The sequence below is a fragment of the Pithys albifrons genome, chromosome 17, assembly GCF_047495875.1.
Source record: "Pithys albifrons albifrons isolate INPA30051 chromosome 17, PitAlb_v1, whole genome shotgun sequence".
Classification (NCBI taxonomy): Eukaryota; Metazoa; Chordata; class Aves; order Passeriformes; family Thamnophilidae; genus Pithys; species Pithys albifrons.
Window position 1 is genome coordinate 388,906 of NC_092474.1, and position 24,619 is coordinate 413,524.

The 24,619-nt window shown below is 44.1% G+C and overlaps 1 protein-coding gene across 1 annotated transcript in view; it reads left to right on the forward strand.

Moving 5' to 3' along the window:
* MAPK1 (mitogen-activated protein kinase 1) overlaps positions 1-14,538 on the forward strand; it is a 39,979-nt gene extending 25,441 nt beyond the window's left edge. The window contains exons 4-9 of the mRNA XM_071572416.1: positions 3,241-3,357; positions 4,357-4,471; positions 5,005-5,136; positions 7,424-7,533; positions 8,210-8,337; positions 10,555-14,538. Of these exons, the coding sequence (XP_071428517.1) occupies positions 3,241-3,357; positions 4,357-4,471; positions 5,005-5,136; positions 7,424-7,533; positions 8,210-8,326 (591 nt within the window). The 3' untranslated portion in view covers positions 8,327-8,337; positions 10,555-14,538. The remainder of the gene's footprint in view (positions 1-3,240; positions 3,358-4,356; positions 4,472-5,004; positions 5,137-7,423; positions 7,534-8,209; positions 8,338-10,554) is intronic.
* The last annotated feature ends 10,081 nt before the right edge of the window (positions 14,539-24,619 follow it).

The following is a 24,619-nucleotide window of genomic DNA, read 5'->3' on the forward strand; positions in this document are numbered from 1 at the left end:
TTTTAAGGAAAACTGCATGTTATTGTTCGTTTCAGGATTTTACCAATTACTCTGGAGATGCAACTGTTTCAACTACCATCTTATCTGTAACAACTAAACCTAATGGAGGCCTCTCTGTTTCCTTTTATACAAATACAGGCTCAGGCTACTCACCAATGCAAGTGCAGATATTTTGGTATATTGGTAGTACTGTTGGGTGTCACTTCATTTGCTCAGTAAATGGTCATATGTACATGATCCTCCTAAATCTTCCCATCTGCTTCATAGCTCCATCCAATTTTAAACCATGTCTGTTTAAAAACCCCCAACCATGCCTGATACTGATTGCAAGAACATGGTTGTTGAAAAGTGGAAGCTTAATATATAAATAGGATGCTGACATTTTATTTATTTATTTATTCATTTATTTATTTATTTATTTATTTATTTATTTAGCAGAGAAGTAATTTCTTCTCTCTCAATAGCATCTGTTCTCTCTCCAAGTCATACAGTGCTGACTGACATACCTGGGTCTTTCATTATACAGTTTTTTATTCTCTGCTATGACTTAGTCAAAATGCCAAGAGCATTTACCTGTCATTATGTTGCTCTCATATTCTTTCTTTTTTAAAAAAATTCTGATTGATAATCCTAGAAATCAACTTTTGTTATGCTTTGACAGCTGCCCATTCTTCTTTGTATGGGCACAGTGGCTGCACAATTTCCCCCAGCAGCTGCTTTGTTCAGAGTTCACACTTGGCACTGCAGAGCAGGGCAGAGCTCTGGCCTCTGCAGCTGCCCCTGCCCCTGCCCTGGCACTGCAGGCACAGCTCTGCATCTCCAGCTGTCCCTGTCCCTGCCCTGGCACTGCAGGCACAGCTCTGGCCTCTGCACCTGCCCCTGCCCTGGCACTGCAGGCACAGCTCTGGCCTCTGCAGCTGCCCCTGTCCCTGCCCTGGCACTGCAGGCACAGCTCTGCATCTCCAGCTGCCCCTGTCCCTGCCCTGGCACTGCAGGCACAGCTCTGCATCTCCAGCTGTCCCTGTCCCTGCCCTGGCACTGCAGGCACAGCTCTGCATCTCCAGCTGCCCCTGTCCCTGTCCCTGCCCTGGCACTGCAGGCACAGCTCTGCATCTCCAGCTGCCCCTGTCCCTGCCCTGGCACTGCAGGCACAGCTCTGCATCTCCAGCTGCCCCTGTCCCTGTCCCTGCCCTGGCACTGCAGGCACAGCTCTGCATCTCCAGCTGCCCCTGCCCCTGCCCTGGCACTGCAGGCACAGCTCTGCATCTCCAGCTGCCCTACTATAGCAGTTCTGTCAGCTCTGCAGCCAAAACCCTCCTCCTTGCATCTTCAGTCTTGCAGCCTTTCTCACTAATGGTGTTTCTTCTTTTCTGCTTAACCTGTTTCTGCTCCATTCAGCAAGGGCTTTCTGTCATTTTAATGAGGTCTCTTTGCCATTGTTCTTCCTTTCCATCCCAGGTGCATTTTTCAACTTGAGAGATTCACAGACACCTTCTGTAATTCAGTTCTTGCTCCTCACTGTGGACCCAAGAATGCCTTTCTTCTTTTGTTTTAATAGTAACAAACCCCAGCACTTTACTTATGTGTAATACTAGAATTCTGCACAAGTCTCCTTGCCTGTAGTCTTATCCAGCTTTTTTCTGAGATTTGGAGGGAGAGATTACAACAGTTTTGCCTGCCTGCATAATTATTTTCTGAAAGCTCTAAGCTCTCCTCTGTAGTTTCTTTGCTTCTGTCTTTAGAGGAGACTCTTCTGATTATTTGTACTGAGTCTCTTTATGTAAGCTGCTAATTGCACTCGAGGCAGCTGCTCTGGTCCTGTAGCCTGGGAAAACCTTGACATGTTCAAAAGGGTTCTTTTGGGGTCTGTTGTCGAAGCATTCAGGGGTTGGGTTTGGTTTTTGGTATGTAGCTAAAGCCACGTCGTGCAGCCTGGCTTGTGACATTCGGCGCTGCCTTTTCTTCAGAGCCTGTGTTTGACAGGCAGCTGCTGACTCTTACCTTTCCTGTGGAGCTTTCAGTCAGCTGAGCCACTTGTTCCCTCACTGATCTATCAGTTGTCTCACAGGCAGGTTGTCCCTCCAGGAAAATGAAGGAGTAGCTGCCAGGATGCACAGTGAGGTTTCTGTGGCTGTGATGGGACTATCCATTTCTGAAGTATTGACTACAGCATGACATAACTTCACATTTTGAATATAATCAGTCTCCCAATTAACTGTAACAGAGTAAATATTATAAAACATACACAGCAGAGGAACCTCCCACCTGTTTGCCACTCCTGCATGTGGTGCCTGGTTTTCCAGAGAGAACATGTTCCTTCATGCAAATATGCTTTGTGTGGAGACCACAAGCTGGTGTGTGTTTGGGGATAGCAGAACTGTAGGAACAAGTCTCGTGTGCCACTCACCAGCCTTGCCATTGACCTTTGGGCAGGTAGGAAAGGAACGGCTGCTCTGCTCTAGAGCATTGTCTGTCTCCACATCTTCAGTTTTCTTAATTTCTCTCTGGACAGAGGGGACATGACACAGCTCTGAAGGCCATGGGGCCTCCTTACCAGAGTTGCTGAAAACGCCTTTTCCTTTTTGCTGAACTCACTAATCTAAATCAGAGTTCATTTTTCTTTTCATGGTTAGATGAAACTTTTTACCTGATACAGTATTGAGAAATATTTTCTTGCTTTTGTTTAGTTTGGGGGGATTTTTTTTGTCCATTAAGCTCATGCTTCCTTCAACAACGTGTAATCTCTCCATTCTGTCTCCTCATTGGTGAGGTTGTTTCCTGTGCAAAGATGCTGTTATGATGGCACCTTTTGTAAGAATGAGTGTTGAACTTTGTTACAAATGTGTTGGCTGCTAGTTTTGTTTTCTGGAAGTCTTAATTGCTCTCTTTTTGTTTTCTGGTGGATTTCCAAGAGCTTGGAGCAGTGTATCTTGCCAGCTGTCTGGCAGAGGTGCTGATCAATAAGCCCATAGTGGAACATAAATTGTGCACCAGGAACAGCTCTTTTTCCCCAAGATGTTTGTTCTTCCTGGCCCCTGAATGGTGATTGGATACTCTTTGCAATTGGTCCAAAACATTCTTCTTAACCTTTGTGCACTGATTTTTTCTAACAACATGGATTGCCATCAGTGTATTTGTAGTTGCTACATCGTTGGTTGGGGAATGATGAATTACAGATGTTTTAACACTGGAGGATGTATTTCTAACGTGCCTTTTTTCTTGTCTATTTCTTTAACCCAGATCTGTGACTTTGGGCTGGCTCGTGTTGCAGACCCTGACCATGACCACACAGGGTTCCTGACAGAGTACGTGGCCACGCGCTGGTACAGGGCTCCTGAGATCATGCTGAATTCCAAGGTGAGCGCCCCGGGGGGCTGCTGGGTGCTCCTGTGCTGGGCAGTGCCCGTGAGCACCAGCTGTGCTTCCCACCCCGTGTCTTTGGGATCAGAATGCAGGCACAGTCTTCAGGAACAGTGGTAATGGATTTGCAGGACAGCTTCTGGCTTGCAGTAAGTTTGTGATTCCAGAATCAGTTACTGGATACTACAACTGATAATCACGTGCAGGACTTCCCACATCTCCAGTTCCTTGGCAGTGCTGCTGGGCAGGGCAGCAGGGGTGGGGAGGAGCATGCCATGCTGCCTTAGCCTTATCTTGGCACCTTAGCTGGGGTTTAGAATGTAAGATGAGGGTGATCCTGATTCTGAATGAAGGCACGTGATCTTTGTTATGTGTCAGTCTTAGCTGCATTCCCACAGTCTCCATTAAATCATTCCTTTGGTTTTTATATGCTGGGATTTACTGTGGTGGTGTTCAGTGGCCATTTTAAGTCCCTGTGGGTGATGGGTGACACCTGGGGCTGTGCTGGATACTCTGGGAAGACTTTCTTGTTCCCGCAGGATTTACAGCTTTGGGTGGGTTTGGATTGCTGAGGCAATAGTGTGTCTGAGGTGCTTTTAGCAAATCTGCCCTCTCCAGGGCTCCACACGTGTCTGGAATACTCTCAGGAGCTGTGGAGTTAAGCATGCCTGGTCTCCAAAATTTGTTAGTGTAAAATTACTGTAAAATTAGAGAGTCTCAAAAATTTGAAGTTGGTAACAGAATTAGCTTCACTTAGAGAGTCCTTTTGGAAAGGCATGTCTTGGACACTTCAGTTCTTGCTACCCCTTCAAAGTAGTGCTTTGATATATGATTCTTAATTATTTCATTCTGTACAGAAAAAAACAAACCACATGAATAATAATGACATATAAAAAGAATAAGATTGTTTGTGTGCACTTTCACAATTTACTAACGTACCACGTTGCTGCAATTCTGCAGAAATTTGACAGAAATGTGTTTCTGCTTCCCCTGCAGGGTTACACCAAGTCTATTGACATCTGGTCAGTGGGCTGCATTCTGGCAGAGATGCTCTCCAACAGACCTATCTTTCCAGGAAAACACTACCTTGACCAACTTAACCATATCCTTGGTAAGCCTCATGGACAAGCAGCGTTTCCACCTCCATCCGTCTCTCTCCATCTTTTCTCCCGGCCGGGCTGGTCTCTCTCCTGTGGGTCGGTGTGTGAGGTGTGGGTTGGGAGGGGTATCAGCCACTGCTGCAGGATTTCTGCAGCTCATCATTGGCTTGGGGGCAACTAGAGAACACTTACCAATTTATTTACTACATCAGCAGAGATGGTTTTAAAATAAAATTTTCTAAAAAGAGAGATTTAAAAAGCTTATATATTATTAGGTCCAGATCAGATTTTTAAAAATTTCTGTACATAAACCACTTGCTTGGATCTTTTTAACAGGTTACTGATCATTAGAAAACTGAAATGCATTTGTTTATTTAAAAATGTTTTAGTAAAGGTTTCTAAAATACTTCTGTTCTGTGGTCTCAAAACATTTAGTCTGAATTCTTCTTCCCAGCAGTTTTAATACTGAGCTTTAGCAGATATGATACAACTGTATTAATGTGTTTTCACAGAATGCACTATTGTTTGTATTCATCTTTTTTAGGTATACTTGGATCCCCTTCCCAAGAAGATTTGAATTGTATAATAAATTTAAAGGCCAGAAACTACTTGCTTTCCCTACCACACAAAAATAAGGTACCATGGAACAGGCTGTTTCCAAACGCTGACCCCAAAGGTATTTTATGCTCTATTACGTTGTATCAAAGTAATGGCAGGAGGGGAGTTTTTAAAACCACCCCAAGAATTTCTCCTCCTCTATACTGGAAATGGAGCACGCAGGCCCTTTAAAACAGCACTATAAATCTAATATAAAATCACAAACTAGTGAAACTGGCTTATCTTTTTCAATTTAAATTTTTAGCAGCCCTGAGGTTACACGTTGCAGTTTGATCTTTAACTTAGACATAAAATCCAAGCCCTGTCCCTGTCTTTGGAAGCAGGAACATATTCCAGTACTGAACATCAGAGTTGGACTTTGGCTTCAGCATCAAAGTCCTGAGCTTTGTTTCTGACATCAGATCAGAGCCAGCAGCTTCTTTCTGCCCTGGGTAGGGTTTGTGCAGACCGTGTCAGTTCTGGGTCAAACAGGGTCACGTCAGGCAAAGAGGGGTCTGTGGGCACTGTAAAAGATTAAAATTTAATGCATTAAAAAATTCACTTATAAGTGGAGCAAAAGTTATAAAAGCAAGGAATGTAGAAATTGTTGCCTTTCTTAACAAGGCTTTAGTGAAGGGTAAATTTGATCTTGTTTTGCTAGATAGCAATTAATTTGCCTTTTATACTCTACCTCGTGCAGTTTAAGGGTGCTCGTGTTCCCACTACCGCGCTCTTTTGCCTCCTCTGACACATCCATAAGTGACTTCTCTTTTGACTGATATGATAACTTCACTCTCAGTGGGTATGATCAGGTACTGAAGTACCACGTAAGAGCTGATTTCTGCAGATGGAACTGTGCCAAGCTGATTATCCTTGTCATTGAGAGAAAGAGCAGTGATTTATTCTGCTTTTATAACAGTGCTCATCAATGTGAGAATTGTTACCGTGGGCTTTGACAGCTCAGATGGCAAATGCTGGTGCCTGAGCTGAGAGGGAATGTGCCGTTTGCTGCCTTGTGCAGCACCTCCTCATGGCCGTGCTTGGAGCAGCTCTGACAGGGCAGCAGCTCTGACAGGGCAGCAGCTCCGACGGGGCAGCAGCTCCGACAGGGCAGCAGCTCCGACGGGGCAGCAGCTCCGACGGGGCAGCAGCTCCGACGGGGCAGCAGCTCCGACGGGGCAGCAGCTCCGACGGGGCAGCAGCTCTGATGGGGCAGCAGCTCTGATGGGGCAGCAGCTCCGACAGGGCAGCAGCTCCGACGGGGCAGCAGCTCTGACAGGGCAGCAGCTCCGACAGGGCAGCCCCTCCCAGAGCTGCTCCTCAGTCCCTCAGAGCAGAGCTGTGCAGGGTGTGCCGTGGCACAGGGCGAGCTGCCAGCGCTGGGGACGCTCCACGTGTGGCCTGTGCTGCACTGGGAGCTCTGGGAGCTGCCGCTGGATGCAGTGGGGAATCAAGCTCTGTGTCCTGGGGCACAGCTGCTGTGCTGCAGCAGGGAACCTCTGCTCGGGGTCATGAGTGATGTGCTGAGGAGAAATGGGATGGAATTTAGGGTACTGCAGATACCTCTGGCCCTCATGCTCCTATAGTCATGCTGTTTTCTTTCCTTGGAAAAGGGAAATGTGTTACAGTCACAGTAGCTGAACAACTGCAGCAGTACTGACTTTTGTTCAGAGTTTCATCAGACCTCTCTGTCTTACTGGACCTTCAAGTCCTCTATGGATTCTTTACAAATTGTCTTCAACAGATTTTGCCTGAATCTCATGAATGTAAATCTATTTGCATCTTCTCTGGAGAGAATCTTCTGGGCTGCTGATTGTGCTGGAGTAGTTCACTGTGATGATCCAGAACTCCAGAAGACTCTGGATGATGTTTCCATCCATAAACAGCCAAGTTTTCTTTTAATGATGAGAACATATTCTAAATTATTTATTTCAGAAAAGCTCTAGTTTGGTTTGGATTTTGGCACAAAAATCCCAAGCATTTTTTTGAGAGAAGGAAAAGTCTCATCTATTTAATTTCTGCCATAGTTAAAACCAGGTTGTTCCAACAGGGCTCTGCATTTCTCCCTTTGACATCCATTCTGAGGCTGAAGGGCTGTGGAAGGGTGACCTCCCCTCGGAGCAGGTCCTGCCACAGGCAGCTGCAGCCCAGGAATGGGGATGGCTGGGCAGGCAGAGGTGCCCTGCGCAGGTTACGGGTCACCCTGTGCTGCTGCTGTCACTGCTGCTCCAGCCAGGGAACTGCGGATGAACAGTGGCACTGGCACAGGACTCGGGGGGCTGTGTGTGTGTTCTCTGTGCAGATCAGTGTCTGGAACACTTCTGTGGAGCGTGTATTAAACTCTTGCTCACTTTTTTCCCTCTTAGCACTTGATTTGTTGGATAAAATGTTGACCTTTAATCCTCATAAGCGGATTGAAGTGGAGCAAGCGTTAGCCCATCCATATCTGGAGCAGTATTATGATCCAAGTGATGAGGTAAAGACACCGTTAAAATGTAAACATTGATAAGTGATACAGCAGGTTATTTTCTACTTTAGTTTAAGAGTGGTATTTCTACTGCTCTAGTGCAGTTGAAGGAGGAATTCCATCAGCTTTGGGGTTTTTTTGCTTTAGTACAACATTAGACACTAAGGTGTCCTCTCCAGAAACTGGAGATTCTCGGCTCACGTGGCCTTGTGTTATGTCTGAGGTAAAGGAGGAGAATGACTGAGTTTGCCAGTGGATTGTGCTTTAAAAAACATGAATCAGAACTTGCTGTAGTTTAGTGTCCAATTCTGAGAAGATTTCTGGTTACTTTTGGCAAAGAAGGGAGGAGGAAATAAGCTAGTTTTCCCTTAAGGGACAAATATGCTTATTGCAAGAAATACAAATGTTCAAGGTAATTTTCCTTCAGGTAGACACCGTGTTAGGAGCCTGTAACAAATATTTCAACTTGTGGTTTAGATTTGAGTAGCCACCTACTGTGATTTGATTTAAAATTTGCTAAACTAATACATAAAGCACCACAGGACTAATAGAAGGAGTTCTGCCTTGCAGTGTTAGATATGTTTGTGAAGGGCATTTTCAGATTTTTTTCCTATGTGTAGAAAGACTACATGAAATTCAGCAGAAGAGAAATACGAAAGTAATAATAATTCTTTGTATTACCAAGCCTGTAGCTGAAGCACCCTTCAAGTTTGATATGGAGTTGGATGACTTGCCGAAGGAAAAGCTGAAAGAACTGATTTTTGAGGAAACTGCTCGATTCCAGCCAGGATACCGATCTTAAGTTGTGTGCAGGTAACGCCACAGCCCGTGGGAGCTCCTTGGGCAGGGCAGCGAGTGGGGACTTTGTTGCCGTTGGTGAAATGTGGGATTGCCTTTTCCAGTGCCCAGGACCTGACCTCAGTCCTGTTCTGGTGCTCTTTGCCCACAGCACTGAAGTGCCTGCAGGGGATCCAGGCAGTTGTCCCAGAAGTTTACGCAGTTTGTAGGTTACTTTAAGGAGTAAGAATTACATTTCAATAGTGCTGCTTGCAATGAAAGCAATGGCAATGCTTTGAAATGCAAATTCTACTCAAGAACATTTTAAGGGACAGTGTTCTTCATATATTACAGATTACTTTGTCATATGGCTCCAAATGCTTTTAAAACAAACCCTCCTCCTAGATGTGATGCACAAAGGAGAGATCAATTAAACTACTTTAAAGGAAAAAAATCAAACACAAAGCTTCAGAATGAATTATCTTCAGTTTTAAGTAACTCTGAAATAGTGTGAGTAAGAATAGGCATCTAAATATTCATAAATTAGTTACGATTAATCTTCCTAATATTTTGAAGATGTAAAATTTTAATTTAAAATGTGACTTACTAATATTCACTGACTGCCTTTTTTTTTTTAAATCAATGAATTTCACTGCTCTTCCTGTGCACAAGGCTCGCAGGTCTCAGGAGTTTCATACAAAATTGGTCAAATACTGACTTGAGTAATCTGTGTAATACTTGTGAAACTTCTGTGATAGTAATGGTTAAAGTACCAACGTTTTATGACTGGAAAGGAAAACCAAACCAAAGACAGGGGGCTGCTCTGGGTTGCCTGGTGTTTGCTCTCTGTGCTCCCTCCAGCAGCGTTCCACAATCACTGGTTTGTCTGGGCAGTTCCAGCAGGAAGGTGAAGTTCTGAGCCAGGGAACTTCCTCACTGCCAGAAATCCCCAGCACTCCTGGCCGTGTGCAGGAGCCTCGTGGCTTTGCTTTAAGCAGTGATTCTCCTGCACTAAAAACTTCAGTTTCTACATTGCACATACCCCAGGATTTTATTTAATGATGAATTCATAGGAAAGAAAGAAAGAAAGAAAGTGAAGGAAACTTTTGAAAATACAGTTTTTACTTAAACAGGGTAACTGCTGTTGCTGCTGGCTTGAATATTCAGATGGATAAAAGCTCACAAATGAAATAATTTCAGTATTTACAAATACAGCATGTTGTTCATTTAAGCTTGCAAGCTGACATTGAAACTATTGCAGTGATGACACCGTAGGGAAATCTGAGGGCCACGCAGCTGGCTCCTCACAGTGTGGCACTGCCAGTAGGAGCAGAGCTGGGACACAGGGCCATGGCTGGAGTTCATTTCCTGCCCATGGTTCCTAAAGCTGGTTCTGTACGGGAGCACAAGCTGTGCATGGACACCCCGGGGAAGGAAAGGTGAAACCTGCTGCTGACAGGCTGCAGTGTCAGGGGAGGGACAGCGAGGAACTGCCACTCTGGTGGATCACAGTGTGTGATCTCTGCTGCTTGCCTCTGCACAGACCATACTTACCTAGGTTGTATTAGGGATTAAGGGATAAAGGGATTAGGGATAAAGATATCAGTGATCCGGTGTGAGTGGAAGTTTCTGGTTTACTGAAAATGTTACCTTCAAATGCCACTGTGAAGGGTTGATTTGGCCAACACAGAACTAAAATTGCAATATTGTACTTAGCTTGATAAGGATATACTGGCAATTTGTCCGAGTAGTTTGTGGTTAGGATTGCCAGCTATGCCACAGCACAACAGTTTACACGTCACTGGTTGACATCCTGTTGAGGGGCAGTGCCAGGAGCTGGCCTAAAATGAACAGTGAGTCTCCTGGGCATTCCTGCTCCCCCACACTCCCTCCAGGCTTTGCCAGCTCTTCTCGCAGGGCTGTTTCTCCAGGTTCTAAATGTCCCTCTGGGCTATAGTTTTTGGCACTGAGAAGCAATGTGCAAATAACAGATTTTCAGTTCAGACAAGCAAATTATGTCCTTCACTGATTAGTTACGTTTAATCTTCCTAAACTTCTGAGATTTAAAATTTTAGTTTAAAATGGAATGCCTTGATATCTACTGTCTCTGAATTATGTTTTAACTGATATTGGTCCTGCTGTCTGACTCATGGCACACCCACTGTGCACAGAGCACAGAAATAGGAAAGTGCTTGTTTTAAAAGGCGATGTTAAAGTTTCTTCACTGAAATATGTCTCTGCTCTCTTTTGTAGGACAAGGACTTCAAGGACTGGGCATGCTCAAACGTTGCTGTTCCTCTTCCCAGTTCTTTATCGTTGGTCATGTCTTGTGGCCTCTCTCAGCTTATCCACTAACTCCTTTGAGCCATTCAGGAGGGTTCCTGGTAGTTTCGGCTTTTCATGCTTTCAATGAATCTTTTAAGGCTGAAGAATTGTAATTGACACTCCCATGTGTAATGCCCATTGTTGCCCTGTTGCAGTACTGTGCTGTACGTGCACCTACTGCTGCCCGTGGTTTAACTGCTTGCTTTCTGCTTTGAAAGATGCAGTGGTTCCTTTCACTCCTGGATCAGTATCCAAGAAGATAATTCATTAACCTCCAGGACGTTTACACCATGAACTGTGTTTTTCTGACTTTACTGAAGTCGCTGGCATTTCTTTTCAGAAAAGCTACTATTCAGGGCACTTTAAGTCAGTGACATCCCAGAGTTTTTTGCACGTCCTTTTTAAGTAGAAATGGTTGGTTGGCATCCAGCAGAGTGTGTACCCTTGTGCTGTGGATTGCAGCATAAGTCATGTTCATGTTCTTGCTTATGCACTTGTTTGGGTGTCCTGTGCTGTACATGCAGGGGTTCTATACAGTGTGAGAGCCAATAGGAACCCAACTTAACCGAATGCATCTAAGAAACATTTCCCCACGTACTGACAAAATTTGTACCTTTTTCTCCCTGCTTTTTCTAAAAGAGGTGATTTGCAGTTTAGTCATGTTGGAGGCATAGTGCTCCCCAAGTTCATCCCATGCAGTGGTGTTTGTGTGAGCAGCCTCTGTGGCTGCCCCGAGGGGCAAGGGTAGAAGGCCCACAGTGGCACGATGGGCCCGTGGCCAGTGCTGCTCTCTGGGGAGGGCAGCCCGATCTGGTGGTGAGCAAGAAACCAAAATGTGATGTTAATAAACTCAGTCTACATCCTGCATTACCAATGAAATGCTTCAAATGAGGACTGATAGATTTTACATTTGAATCTGACCACTGACATACCGAATTCTTGCAGAGAGGAACACTGCATCTTTAAATGAGAAAGTTTGGTTTTACTTTTGCTCCTACAGCATGTCAGCATCTCAAGTTCATTTCTTGCAACCTACACTATGGTGATTTGTAATCAAGCCTCCATGAGCTCGTGACATGAAGTACTGTTCTGCTGTCAAGTACTATCAAACTTTTCTGATAATGCTGAGTTAGGACAACCAAACAAAGCTAGCACTAAATAACGTTTAAAATTGTATACCTTTTAATGATCTTTTCAAGTATTTGTTACTGAAATTGTATAATGTGGAGTTTACTAGGTGTTATGTTCCAGTGCAGTGCCTCCTTTTCTTTCCCCACTGCTCTCTGTGGTGAGAAATTTGCCTTGTTTAAAATAATTACTGTGCCCTCGCATGACTGTTAAAGCTTTCTGTGCAAAGATGATTGTCTAAGTGCCACATGCCTATGATTGAGAAACAGAATAATCTATTGTTACCTCTGAGTTGTGTTCAACTGAAATGCTATTCAACAAATAACTTAGGAAAAATAGTTCTATTTTTAGCTTTTCATATCTCTGCTGTCTTTTTCTCATTTTATTTTGGCAGCAGTGAAGAATGGATTGTATAAAGACTGCTTGCTAATATGAACAAAATGCACTTGTAATTCCTGGAAATAAATTTAAATCTTATATCTTCACATTAACATTAAGAATTAGTTTTTGGTTTCCTCTTGGGTAATGTCTTTGAATGGAAATCAGGTTCAGTTGCTACTGTAGTCTATAAGGATGCTGGCTGGTTAATAACTCCAGGCTTCCTCATACCATTTAGTCTGCTCTTCAGAGAAATCTAGAAAGCCATTAACTTAGACTTCAGTGTAGATAAGGGTGCTTACAAGATTCCATTTCAAAATTTTCTTTTTACTCTAGTTTTATTCTGCCAAAACTAATTTTTAATAAGCAAGGGTTCATCACTAAAGGGCATTTTCTATTAGGAAGTTCCTGTGGTACAAAATCTCTGTTGCGGGGAACAGATTTGGAGCATTGTCAGGACACTGCACAGTGGCCATTGGACCCTGGTGTGGAACTGATGCTAAAACACTTGTGGACAAGAAATATGCACTTGACTGTTGATACCAGTGTAGAAATTTCTCTTGACCTTTCTACACATCTTTACCAAAATGCTTTTCTCACTCAGTTTTGAAAAGTTGAAATATTTCTAGAATCTCTGCTACTTGTATGATCATCATTACAACAGGAATCATTTTTGGCACGGTTGGAAAGATGACTGTTACTGAAATCAGTTTGTAACACCTCAGTTTTAATTTATTAAGGAAGAACTTTGGCAGCTTACTTACTTCTCCCTTCTCTTTCTCTTTTTTTTACCCTTTCTTTCATTTTGGATGTTTGGAGAGGTGTGGACTTCCCCTTGCATCCTGTCTCCGAGTGGGAAGCTGAGGGTTTGCTTTACCTAATTAATGTCTGGTGCTTTTGGGCTTTCTTCCTTAGCTACTCTTGCTGAACCCAGTTGGCATCTATCAGGATCCATAACCACCTTCATCAATCTTTTACTGAATAAACACTGTTGGGTTGAATTTGTTGATGTGTCACATGCCGAAGCGTGATTTTTTTTTTGTCAGATTCTGAAAATAGTTTAAAAGAAGGTGCCTCTAACAACACTGTGTTAGGTCAGTTATTTCATCATTTTGCATTGGGTTTTTTCTTTATGCAGTTTTTATATTTTAGAGCAGAGAACAGCAACTCTTAACCCAAGTAGCATGCATGTTTCATGGTAAAGATGCTTTGGGAATAAGGAATGTAAACAGTTCACTGTCAAAAACATTCCAACCTTACAGCTGAAGAAAAATATGCAAACACAAAATTCTCATGGATGCTCTGGCCAATAAGTGTCTGCCTCTGCTGTCCTGCCTGTTGCCAGCCCCTCCCTCGGCCCCGTGACCCCGGGAGCAGCAGGGCCTTCCTTGCAGAATGAGGGAAACTAAAACCTGTTGTTGCTGCCCACTGGAATATGCTACAATATATTTATACCATGTCCAAGTTGTTTGCTGAGCAACTGTACTATAGATTTAAACTTTATTAATATATATTTGCTTATGTTAGTGTAGTTTATATAGTCCTTGGTTATTGATAAATTTATTGTGTTGTTACAGCACAGTGATATGGTATAAATATAGGTCTATACATACACACCAGTACTTATGAATTTGGTCCCTTGCATAGTACTTTTATATTTGTACAGCAATGTCTTCAAGCAATCCCAGATTTTAGGGGAAATATTTTTGTAAATGCAGTGGTTTAAACAAAAAAGTCCAAACAATCCTTTTACTAAGTTTTAAATAACATTTGTGGTTCAAAATGGTTTAGTTAACAATTGAAATCAAGACACTAAATTAGTGAAAAGTGCACATTAGTAAAGTGAAGCTTACAGTGGTTCTTGTAGCATGTGCTGTGATCAAAGCAAGTGACACATCGGCGGAAGTGTAAAAGTTGGACTACATGTAAATCTAGAACAAACTTCTAAAGGTTGCAGCTGGTTTACTTACTATTGTTGCCTTTTCTCGTGTTGTATCAGTGTAGAGCACTCTTAAAATACTCAAACTGCTTTGTCTTTGCTTTGTACTGTTGGTGCCTTCTTAGTCATGTACCCCACAAGTCCTGCATAGCTAATTTAGTTAATGGTAAGTTTAAAATAAAAAAGCAAAGGAAGATTTTATAAAAAAATAAATCATTTTCTGTATGTTCTTATTCATTGTAACAATTAAACATTTATATTGTGAGAGATTTGTGATTTGGTTAATCTGTATAGATCAATTGTAAGTAGCAAAGGTTTATATTTCGTCTTATTCTTTTGATGTTGTAAACGTTTGTGATTTTCTTTTTTAAATCAGGTAACTTAATGTTCTGTTTTGTTTTTGGCATCTGAATCTTGTAAAAACAAATGCAAAGAAAATCATTAAATTGTGTCCCTGTATTACCAAACCAGCATAGTTCTGTGCATGTCTAGAACGACTGGGACTCTGCTTTGCCCTGAGCTGCTGGTCCATAGGCTGGTGTGGATCCCGTTGGCTTTTCCAAAACTGCCCATCCCTGCACGGGGAGCAGCAGGCAGGACTTGTAAGTACTCAGTGTGTGACTCTGCCAGCTTGTAATTAAATTAGGAAAGCCAGCCAAAAAAACCACAGGTGAACATTCTTTATAGACAGGCAGGAATGTCTTATCTTTGGTGCAAGAAAGTGTGGAATGACAGTACTTTGACCTGTTGAACACAGTGATGCAAATGAGTTCCAGTGTATCTGATGATTCACAGGCTTTTTTGACACTCTTTATATGGATATTGCACCGTTCCCATGAGACCTTGAAAATTGCTGCTTGCGCAACCCTTAGAAACCAAATGTTTTCATTTCTGTACAAAAATATTCCTCTCAGACCAAGGTTTGAAATGTGGGATTTCTGGAGCAGTGCATGTGTCTTACATCACTGTCATGGGCTTTCAATTAATCTGTTTGAATTTTTTTTAGCCTAAAATCAGACTGTGCCAAAGAACTGAACTCTTGAAAGGTGTAGCTGGATAATGGCAGCGAGAAACTTCTCTAATTAATATGAAAACACAGAAAATGTGACCTGCAACTAAAGAGAGCTTAACTGTAGCTGACAGCTCTGTAACACCTCTGAGAATTGGCTTGTCAAAATGCATCTCTTTGTGTCCCCTCTTTGGCTTTCACTGCAGAGGACGGAATTTTATCCCCAGAATGTTACAGAATTTAATTTGTGCCATGGATGGGTTTCTGTTCTTACTTTCTGTGGGCTGTGGCTGTTCCCTGGCAGAACGTGTGTTCACCACGGCATGTGCTTCAAGGTGCTGCACTGCAGCTTGGCTCTGTGCAGGTTTTGACAAGATACTGATTGACTTCATGTTGTTGTGTTCTTTCAGTCAGGTTAGTGTGAAATACCACGCAGATTTCCTGTATTTCACCAGAACTGGAGGCCAGTCCTCTCCATCTGTAAGTCCTGCAGTGTAGTGGGCGCTCCCGGAGTGCTGGAGCCGGTGCTGGGTGCGTGGGGCGGGCAGGGGCTGGCGGTTCCAGAGAGAGCCCCCAGGTGCTCTGGACGCTGAGCTGCCTGTGCTGGGGCAGGTGTGCACTCGAGTGCTCAGGAAGGCTGGCCAGGAACTGCTGAGTACCAGCCCTGCTTACTGGTAGAGGTGCTACTGTGGGTCTGATGGCATCAAGCTTTGCAGAGCTCTGACCCGGGACTTTCTCTGCAGACCAAAGATGTTTTTCAGTTGAACACATTCCATCCTCAGTTATTCTTTCTACTAAACTGCATACACAAGTAACACTTGTCAAACTTAAAAAAGCACATTTGAGCTGTGTAGATCTGCACATGTCATCGCATCGCAGTGTGCCGTGTCTGCGGATGGTTCTCTTGCTCTGATGTGTCTCTTCACCACACGTGACCCTCCAGGCTTCAGATGAGTTCTGGAGTCTGAGCTCCAGTTCCAAAGGCAACTGTGGGGAGTTTGCAGAGCACCCCTGGTGCTGTGCCAGGTGCCACAGGTGGGCAGTGTCCACATCCCTGTCAGGAGCAGGCCCTGCTCACGCTGTTCTCTCTTGGGAGTCAGATGTGAGCGTCGTTCCATAACCCCTCTGTCTTCCCCTTTCCAGTTTACACTGACAACTTTCCTTCAGGTGTTACCCAGAGCTCTGCCTGTTTCAGTGTATCTTGCTACTGACAATTTACTTTTCTCTTTGTGTTCAGACTGAGCCTGAATGAGTTCCAGTTGTTCAAAGAATTCTTTCTTCTATAGGATTTGTGAACTTCCTGATGACAAGAAACAGATTATTGATCGTGTTACTTAAACTGATGTAAATCCAGAGAAGAGGTAAGCGAGAAAGCTGGAAGGTCTCCTGAGACTCTTCCTGTGGAAGCACAGCATGTGATCTAGTAACTGTATGTGGATTTCTGAGAAGGCAATATAAAAATAGAAATAAGGATCAGGAAAGAACAATGCATTTGGCTGAGATGGGCCTTGAAACCCAGTTCCACTGGGTTTTGTTGCTGGGAACTTGCCTGAAGTCCAGCAGTCCCTGGTTCAAGCTCTTCTCTTTTTGATTAAATCTTTAAATAACTTATGAATACTGAAAATTTCCTGCTACTTCCCTAACGTTGCTTCTCATCCTTCTCTCAGCACACACCAGAGAGCCCATTTCTCCTGAATTTCCTTCTTTCCATCTAATTAATTATCATGGTAGAGAGATGTGTGATCCTTCCAGCTTTTCATTGTGCTTATGTTTGTACATGAAGGCTGGAAAGCGGAGCCCTAAGGTATTCCACTCCTGATTTCCTTGAAAAGAACAAGAAATACCTTAACAGGGTATTGCAGCATTTTCTTATCTAAAAAGATAATGTTAAAATACTTCCATTTATCTTCCTGTCTGTGACTTTGTGTGCACTCAGCTGCTGACTGAAATCTGAAATCCTGCTTCTCCCTTTCCCTTTTCCTCGCTGCTTGGACTGGGCTGACCTTTGATCTCGCTGAGGTCTCGTCCATCGACTCTGCTCTTCCTCAGGGGTTTACATTTTCCATGCTGGTATTTTCCAAAGACTTTCTGCTCTGACTGACTCGATGACTTCGCTCCTTTGTTCTTACTCTTCCTTACCTTGCACACTTGCAGATTCCTACAGTCTCACGGTTCAACTTCTATTTGCTTTTTTATTTTTCTTCCTTCCGTAAAGCTGAGCTAAGGACACAGTTGTGCTTTACTGAGCTGGGCCTGGGGACAGGCAGCTGCCCCCGGGCCTGGCTGAGCCGCTGGCTCTGGGGAGGAACGTGGGTAGTGCAGAGCAGCTCCGGCCCCGGGTCGGCCCTGCCGTGCCCAGGAGTGGGTGCTCCAGCACCTCTGAGTTTCAGCAACCCAAAGCTGGAAGGGAATGCCATACAGTTCTTTTAAATGTGGTGTTACTAAAAGACTTGAGATGCACCTTTTAGGGGGTTTTGTTTGGTTGGGTTTGTTGGGTTTCTTTTTTTTCTGACATCCAAGACTAAATGGTTTGTTGAGATGTTTTTCTGCCTTAAAACTATAAATGCAAAAATGCTGAGTACTCAGAATTTTGGCTTAAGACTCTCTGAACTGCTGATCTCACAAGAGAGCTGGAAGATTTTTTAGTCAAGCCTTTCTCCTAGGTCACCTTTAATTTCAATAGCTAGTACTTAAAAGGAAATTTTGACTAAAAAACCTTAGTATGTTCCCAGAAGTCTTAAAACTCACAGATATTCTAACTTGTAGTTGAGACATCATAGACTCAAGAGTTAAAACTTTAAACATTTTAATGTATTCTGGTTTTTTATAAGGCTTTTTGTTAGTTTTTGTACACATGTGTACCCTTGCAGGCTTTCTGACTCGGAATGCCACAGGTGTGGAGGGAGCACAAGCTCACAGGCCAGTTTGCACACTCAGAAACACTTCAGTGGATGTTGTTGCTGTCACTAAAGCTCCGTGTTTGGATTCTGTGTTTGCTGTTGTGCAGCGTAAGTGCAGCACTCCAGACAAAAGTGGGGATTAAGAAAAAAAACCTGGTCATTTCTTAGTCATTTGTTGTAGCGAAACTTATTTTATAAACTTGTTTTTGAGGGTATGTTTGGTAATTTGGAAGAACTGTATTAAGCTGTTTGTACAGCTGATTTGGTGACATTTCTGTAAGTAAAATACGCTTGTTCCAGCATGGCAAAGGTCTGCATAATTCATGTGTGCTCAACTTAATCACTGGTTTTCTTCTTGTGACAATAAATGGCATTGTACCAAAAGCAATATATCCTGTGTGTAGTTAGTAGTGGAAATAATTATTACTGTGCAGCTTGTATTCTCATTGTCTTTGCAGCCACTAGCATGGATCGTGTGCCCTGACAGTCACTCCAGGCTATTAAAGATGTCTGGGGGGAAAAGCAGGTCCTGAGTAACACTTGGTTGCTTTCTGGAAGCTGCTGCTTTGAAGCAGAAAAGCAGTCCCACCTGATGCTGCACTGAGCTTATTTTCTGGTGAGTCTGATCATCAGAATACATCCAGGTCTAGAGCGTTTCTCCGGATTTGCTCCCCCTCTGGAGCAAGGCCCAGGCTCAACACCAGCATCATTAGAGCCAAGGATTTTAAGAGAGCAGAAGGGCTTTTTTCTCTGCTTGATTTTGGAGTACTGCTAAGCTGTGCCTTAGAGCACAGCACTGTAAAAAGATGTGGAATGCTGCAACTGGTTTTGCTCACCAACTTACCTAACTCCAGGCCAGACAAGACCTCGCAGGCAATTTGCAATGCTTGGGAACTCCCTAGTCCTAAGTTCTGCTCCCTCCTGCCCCAGCAGCGATTCTGCACTACTGGCTCTGCAAGGACACGAGCCCCAGATGACTCCCCTCAGAGGGAAGCCTTGGTTTTCATTTCTGGGTGCTCAAAAGGGCAAGAGACTGAGACAGTTCTCTCCCATCATTTGCACTTGACTGCTATTGTAGTAGTCACACTGAATTGTCACTGTATTTATGCTGTAGAAATAACAGGGCTGAAGAACTTCTCAATGTGTATATTCCTCCTCACTTTCAAAGTCTGTAGAAAAATACCTACTTTCAGTTGCAACTAAATAGCTTTTCTGCATTCTCTGTGCACATTTTTCTCTGCTGCCTCCTACTCTTCTTAGATGTGACTTCTTATTTTACTGCTAATGGTGTTATAAAAACTGTAGTACTGCAGGTGTCATGTGGTAACCTGTAAATAAAATTACTGTAAACACACGGACAAGTTATTTGTGGTGCTGCTCTGTACATGTGTGACCCTCCCTTAACTGTCAGTCCTCACTGTGCTTCCCTGCAGGACTTGTGCAAGGCTCTTGGTGATTATAAAGCCTGTGCCTTTTACAAGGAACCTTTTGCTGACCAGCCTCCACAGCAACCTGGTCCTACTAACAAGTTCCAGGCAACTCTAGCATTGACAGCACTTATTTCTAGGCAGGAGCTCTTGCCACATCATTTCCCAACTGACATTGAAGCAACCCTTCTGTCAGAATGATTGTCAGTGGAGCAATAATAGTTTTAAGTAAGTGCCTCTAACCATTTGTGTGGCAGGTAGAGAGCCCAAGATTATTTATGGTTGGGAGCTGATGAGGAAGCTGTTGCTGGGGCGGTGTTGTGTCCTTGGAGCCTGTTGGCGCCAAGCAAAGCACTGTCTGTTTCCTATCCCAGGGACAGGGTGGCAGAAAAGAGTGGAGGAGGTCTGACCTGTGCAGAGAACACCAAGTGCAGTGGTTTAGTTAAGAACAGACAGGCTGCTCTGCTGAGCTCTCCCTGGGGCTGTTGTGGTCGGCACTGGTGCAGCAGGGGCTGTGTGGCTGTCCGGGGCAGAGGAATTGCAGGAGCTGGGGGGACCTGCTCAGGACATGCTCCCTCCCTCTCCCAGAAATCAGGCCTGAGGAGATGGAATGAGCAGCCAGGTGTGAAGCTCTTCAGAACAATTTGCTTTTGTGGATGCACGTGGCCTTGTGTAATGGAGGGCCTGTCACTTGGCAGTGCAGCTGTAGTTGGAAGGGTTTCGTGCCTTTTCTTTGGGAGATGAATAGCCAGTCCTATGGAATAGTTTTAGGAAATACTACAATGAATGTATTCTCTGCAGTGCTGGAGAGAGAAGCATCTTGTCATTCCCAGCTACGTGAGGCTCCAGTCAGCTGTCTTGTGTATGCAGGTAAACCCTTCCTGCTGCACACCATGGCAACAGGCTCTGGTTGAGGAGCTGCCTGGGCAGGGCCGGGTGGGTCGGAGGAGCTGAGGGGTCGGCTGTGGGAAACACGTGGCACTTTGTGCTGTTCCTCCAGTTGGGGTGCTCTGTGGAATCAGCCTCCTCTTCCCTGGCCCTCTGGCTTCATCCCCTTGTTTTTCCTGTTGGTGCAGACCAAATTATGATGCTTGTTATGCCTTGCCTGTGACCAGATTTTTGTCCTGATACCACTCTTTAAGTTCATCTGGAAGCAGAGTTCACTCCAGCTTTAATGGTGAAATCAGTTGCTCCTATAATTCTTCACCTCTTTCTTCCCTTTAAATCTTCTTCCCTGCAACCATTACATACAGTCTTTGGGAGCCTGAGTCTTTCAAAGGTACTTAAGTGAATAAAGAAGTAAATACCACATAGAAATATTTATCTAGAAACAGTTCCACTTAGCATGGATCAGTTTCTCAAAGCAGGAGCTTGTGGCCTTCTCCCGCAAGGGGGAATGGAGTTTATTTACAGCAGGCATATCAACCCAAACACTTAGCTCAAAGAATAAACACACTCCAAACAAATACTGCCCTTTCAGAATAAAATGTCATGTCTAGGATAGCTATTGAATCAAATCTCTGACAAAAAGAAAAAAAAGAACTAGAAAACAAAGATGTCTCTGAATCAATGCACTTGAATGAATGAAATGTGTGTGCACAGGGTTTGTCTGAAGGTGGTGATTATAACCCAGGCAGGGTTGGTGGGTAGAGAGGTGGGCAGCAACAATGAAGCCTGTGGCATTTCTTGTATAAACATTTCTATCTGCAAATTGCCACGTTTCTCCTCAAAGATAGCAATAAATTAACCAGAAGAGTCCATTTCAGCTCTTAAGGTGCTCATTCAGGATATTGAAGAATTATCCTGGCATTCACTTGCACTCAGAATGAATTCATGAAGACATTTTGATGTTAAATTACTGAAATTTTGTGTGTGTGTATTTTCATTTCACTTGAATGTAGGAATCACTCAAATATCTAGTAATTTTCACTGTGAAAAGAAGTGTGATTGCATTTCAGTGATCCTGCCCTGCGACTGCTTGCTAACTGTCCTTGATTTTGGAGCAGGAGTGAAGCCTTCCATGCCCATGAATAAAATAATCTTCAGGTAAACTAGTAAAAATTGCACTCTTTGTGTGTCCTGTTCAAGGATAATAAATGCAACTATACAGCCTTTGCACCTTCTTGAACAGTGAAGAGCTACACAAGCTTGAGGGAAATAGATAATGCAAAGCCAGCTCATGCTCTCCTGTAGGCACAATTCCTGCACCCTGTTGGTGTATTGCAATCCCATGACTACACCACGGGCTGGCAGCTCCCAGGGCTGGGAATTGGCAGATGTTACAGTGCTCTGGGTGCGTTTGCTGATGCCACGTTGATGTTCTGACACCAGCCCAAAAGCTCCCAGGGCATCTCCCTCAGGGAGTAATGGGCACAGCCAGAGGTGCTCTGCCTGGCATGCTCTTGCAATGGTTTGCCCTGTTTCCATTCACCTCCTGTCTGCTGTAATCAGTTATTTTCTTGTTTTATTTTCCTCTTTAGCCCTCCTACACTTCAAGGCTGTGCTGGGGTCGGGTGAATGCCCAGCCTTCTGGAGAACAGTCAGTCCATCACGAGAACTTTTGCAAGTCAGTACAATCAGATGTAGCTTTTGTCAAATGCAGCCAAGCTCCTGAAGACAACCATGGAAAAATTCCCTTGGAAGGAAGCTCTGAAGGGCAGCTGGTCTGAGCCCTGCTGGCAATGCAAGTGGGGTGACCTGGGCTGCCTCTGGGCTGCCTGGGGCTGAGGATCTGCTCAAGAAGAGAAGTAGATCTTTATTTCTTACTTGCTTGTACCGTATCAAGTCAGAGATTTAGACATGGAAAGTATCCTTTGATCACTTTTGTTTTCACCCCTACTGCAGCCAGTTGTCTGCAGGCTACACAGAGCACTGCCCCTCACATCCTTTTGTCTGGCTTGGCTGGAAAATCCTGGGGACAAAGAATGTGCTTCCCATTTGTACAGAGCCTTCAGGTGCTGCAGAGATGCAAACACTGAACCCCTCCTTGCTGCCCCTCCTGGCACCACCATAGTTGGTGCTGTTCCTGCTCTGGGGCTGAGCTTTCATTCTCCTCGTGCCACCCACTTGCATGTTTCAAGCACTGGATTTTACACATAAAGATATTTCCTATTCTACGAATTTTGTGTAACATTTGCTATTCATTTTGCCCACAGGTCAAATTTTTCAGCAAAAGGGCAATATAGTCTCCAGGAGACATAAAATTGACCCTAGAAATGATGTAGTGACGCCTGTTATTCAGCCTCCGTGAAAATCCAATTAAAACCCATCAAAGGAAAAGGAAAAGCATAACCATAAGAGGTTCAAAGCGCTCTTGCCTGGCCCCCCCAGAGCAGTCGGGAGGATCCCGGACTGTGCTCGTGCCATCTGCTGGGGGAACGCTGCCATGAACGGCGTTCGTGCAAGTAAAAACCTCGCTGGCGACGGTCAAACACGATCATGAAAAAGGAAATTTATACTAATACCTAGACTGTTCTGAAAACTATCATATCTCTTCTAGAATTAATAGCTCCAGTGTTTGTCAAAGGCTAACCTAGAGACAGTTTAGAGCATGAACATGCCTCTGAAACTGTAAGGAATAATTTGTGGTTTTATGTGGTAGGTTTTGGGTTTGGTATTTGTTGTGGTGGTTTATTTTAAAGCAGTATGAGTCTCACAGTGGGTGTGCTCTACGACTGGTCAAGGCAGTAGAATTGAGGGTTAAAAGATAATTTGTTGTGTGGGACTGATGTGATAATTCTTCCTTCTTTTCCCCAATTTCTGGTGTGGGTCCAAGCAATTCCAACCACCTACAAATAAAGCACACCAGCAAGAAAGGAACGAAGCACTGAGGCATGGGGAGCTCTCTTAATATGAATATTAATTATGATTATTATGCTAGCTATGATTGTCAAACTTTGTACAATCTGTTCCTCACGTGACCATACCCATCCACCCCTTCACACATCCTGGCAGAAGCACCAAAAAAGATAAAGGAGTGAGAGAACACCATTATAGCCTGTAACATGAAAAATTACCCTTACTAGACTTTGGCAATGTTTTATACCCCCTGTTTGGATGTGACACTTGTTTCTCTCTTTTAACAATATCCAAGGGATTGCAGAATCTCGTTTGTAGCAGCAGCGAAGTGTCTTGTGAAGTTTGTGGAGACTGATGCTCAGGGCATTTTGCTGGTTCCAACAGCTTTTCTGAAGGTTTCCATGCTCTGCTTCCCACCCTTCCTCTGCTCTGCAAATCTTTGACCTCACAGAAGGGCAGGGATCAGTCTTCTGATCAAACGTGGTTCTGTTGCCTTGTGTTTGTGTGCTCCTCCCAGAGCACCTCGTTTGGTTGTGCCTTGTGCCACCCTGACCCATGCAGAGGTCTCAGGTGATTTTTTTTATTTTTAGAACCTGTAAGTTTGAGATACCCCTGAAATGAGGCACTGAACTGTGGACATTTCTAGCTGAACAGGGTCTTGGCAAGGATCCCAGGAGTACAAAAGCAAAACACAGGACACAACATGGGTTTCAGAAAAGCAAAGGACAAGAGCACCTGTGACAGTTTTTTTGCAGGGTATGCCAGCATTGGCAGAACTTTTTTGGAATATACTGCTGAAGAAAAGGATGCTGAAGGCTGTGACCCCCAGCTAGTGTGGATGAGACCCACCTGAGTGCTGGCCTCTCCAGAACTCAGGTACCAGTTGAGATGGCATTGCAGTATTTGTGTTTTACCCCTCTGTTACCTCCTATGCTGGTGCACTGCAGAATGGGAAGAAGCAGCATTGCCTCTGTCTTTACTTTGGGTAATTGTTATTACACTCTATGACACACTCCTGGGAACTTTTATGCACAGTGCTGGATGCTGCTGTCTCGAGCAGATGTGAGAGAGCCTTTTATAGCTCCCTCCCACCCTTGTGCCAGTCACTGAAAGCACTAACCATGCCATGGCTGAAACAGCCCAGCCACCCTGTTCCTCTCCTGTGCTCTTCCCTGTGCTGCCTTCCTGGCTACACAAACTCCCCAGGCTCAGAAAACATTCCACCAGATATGTGAGGAGCAGAGCAGAGCAGTGTTGGGCAGCTGTGGCACAGCACAGGGCACAGCACAGGGCACAGTGGGTGTGCACTGTGTGCATGGTGCCTCCTGACCCAGTGACACACTAAATGCAAATATTTCTTCTTACTACAAAGTCTAGCAAGGAATTCTTCACATAAAACTGTAGTACAGCTCTG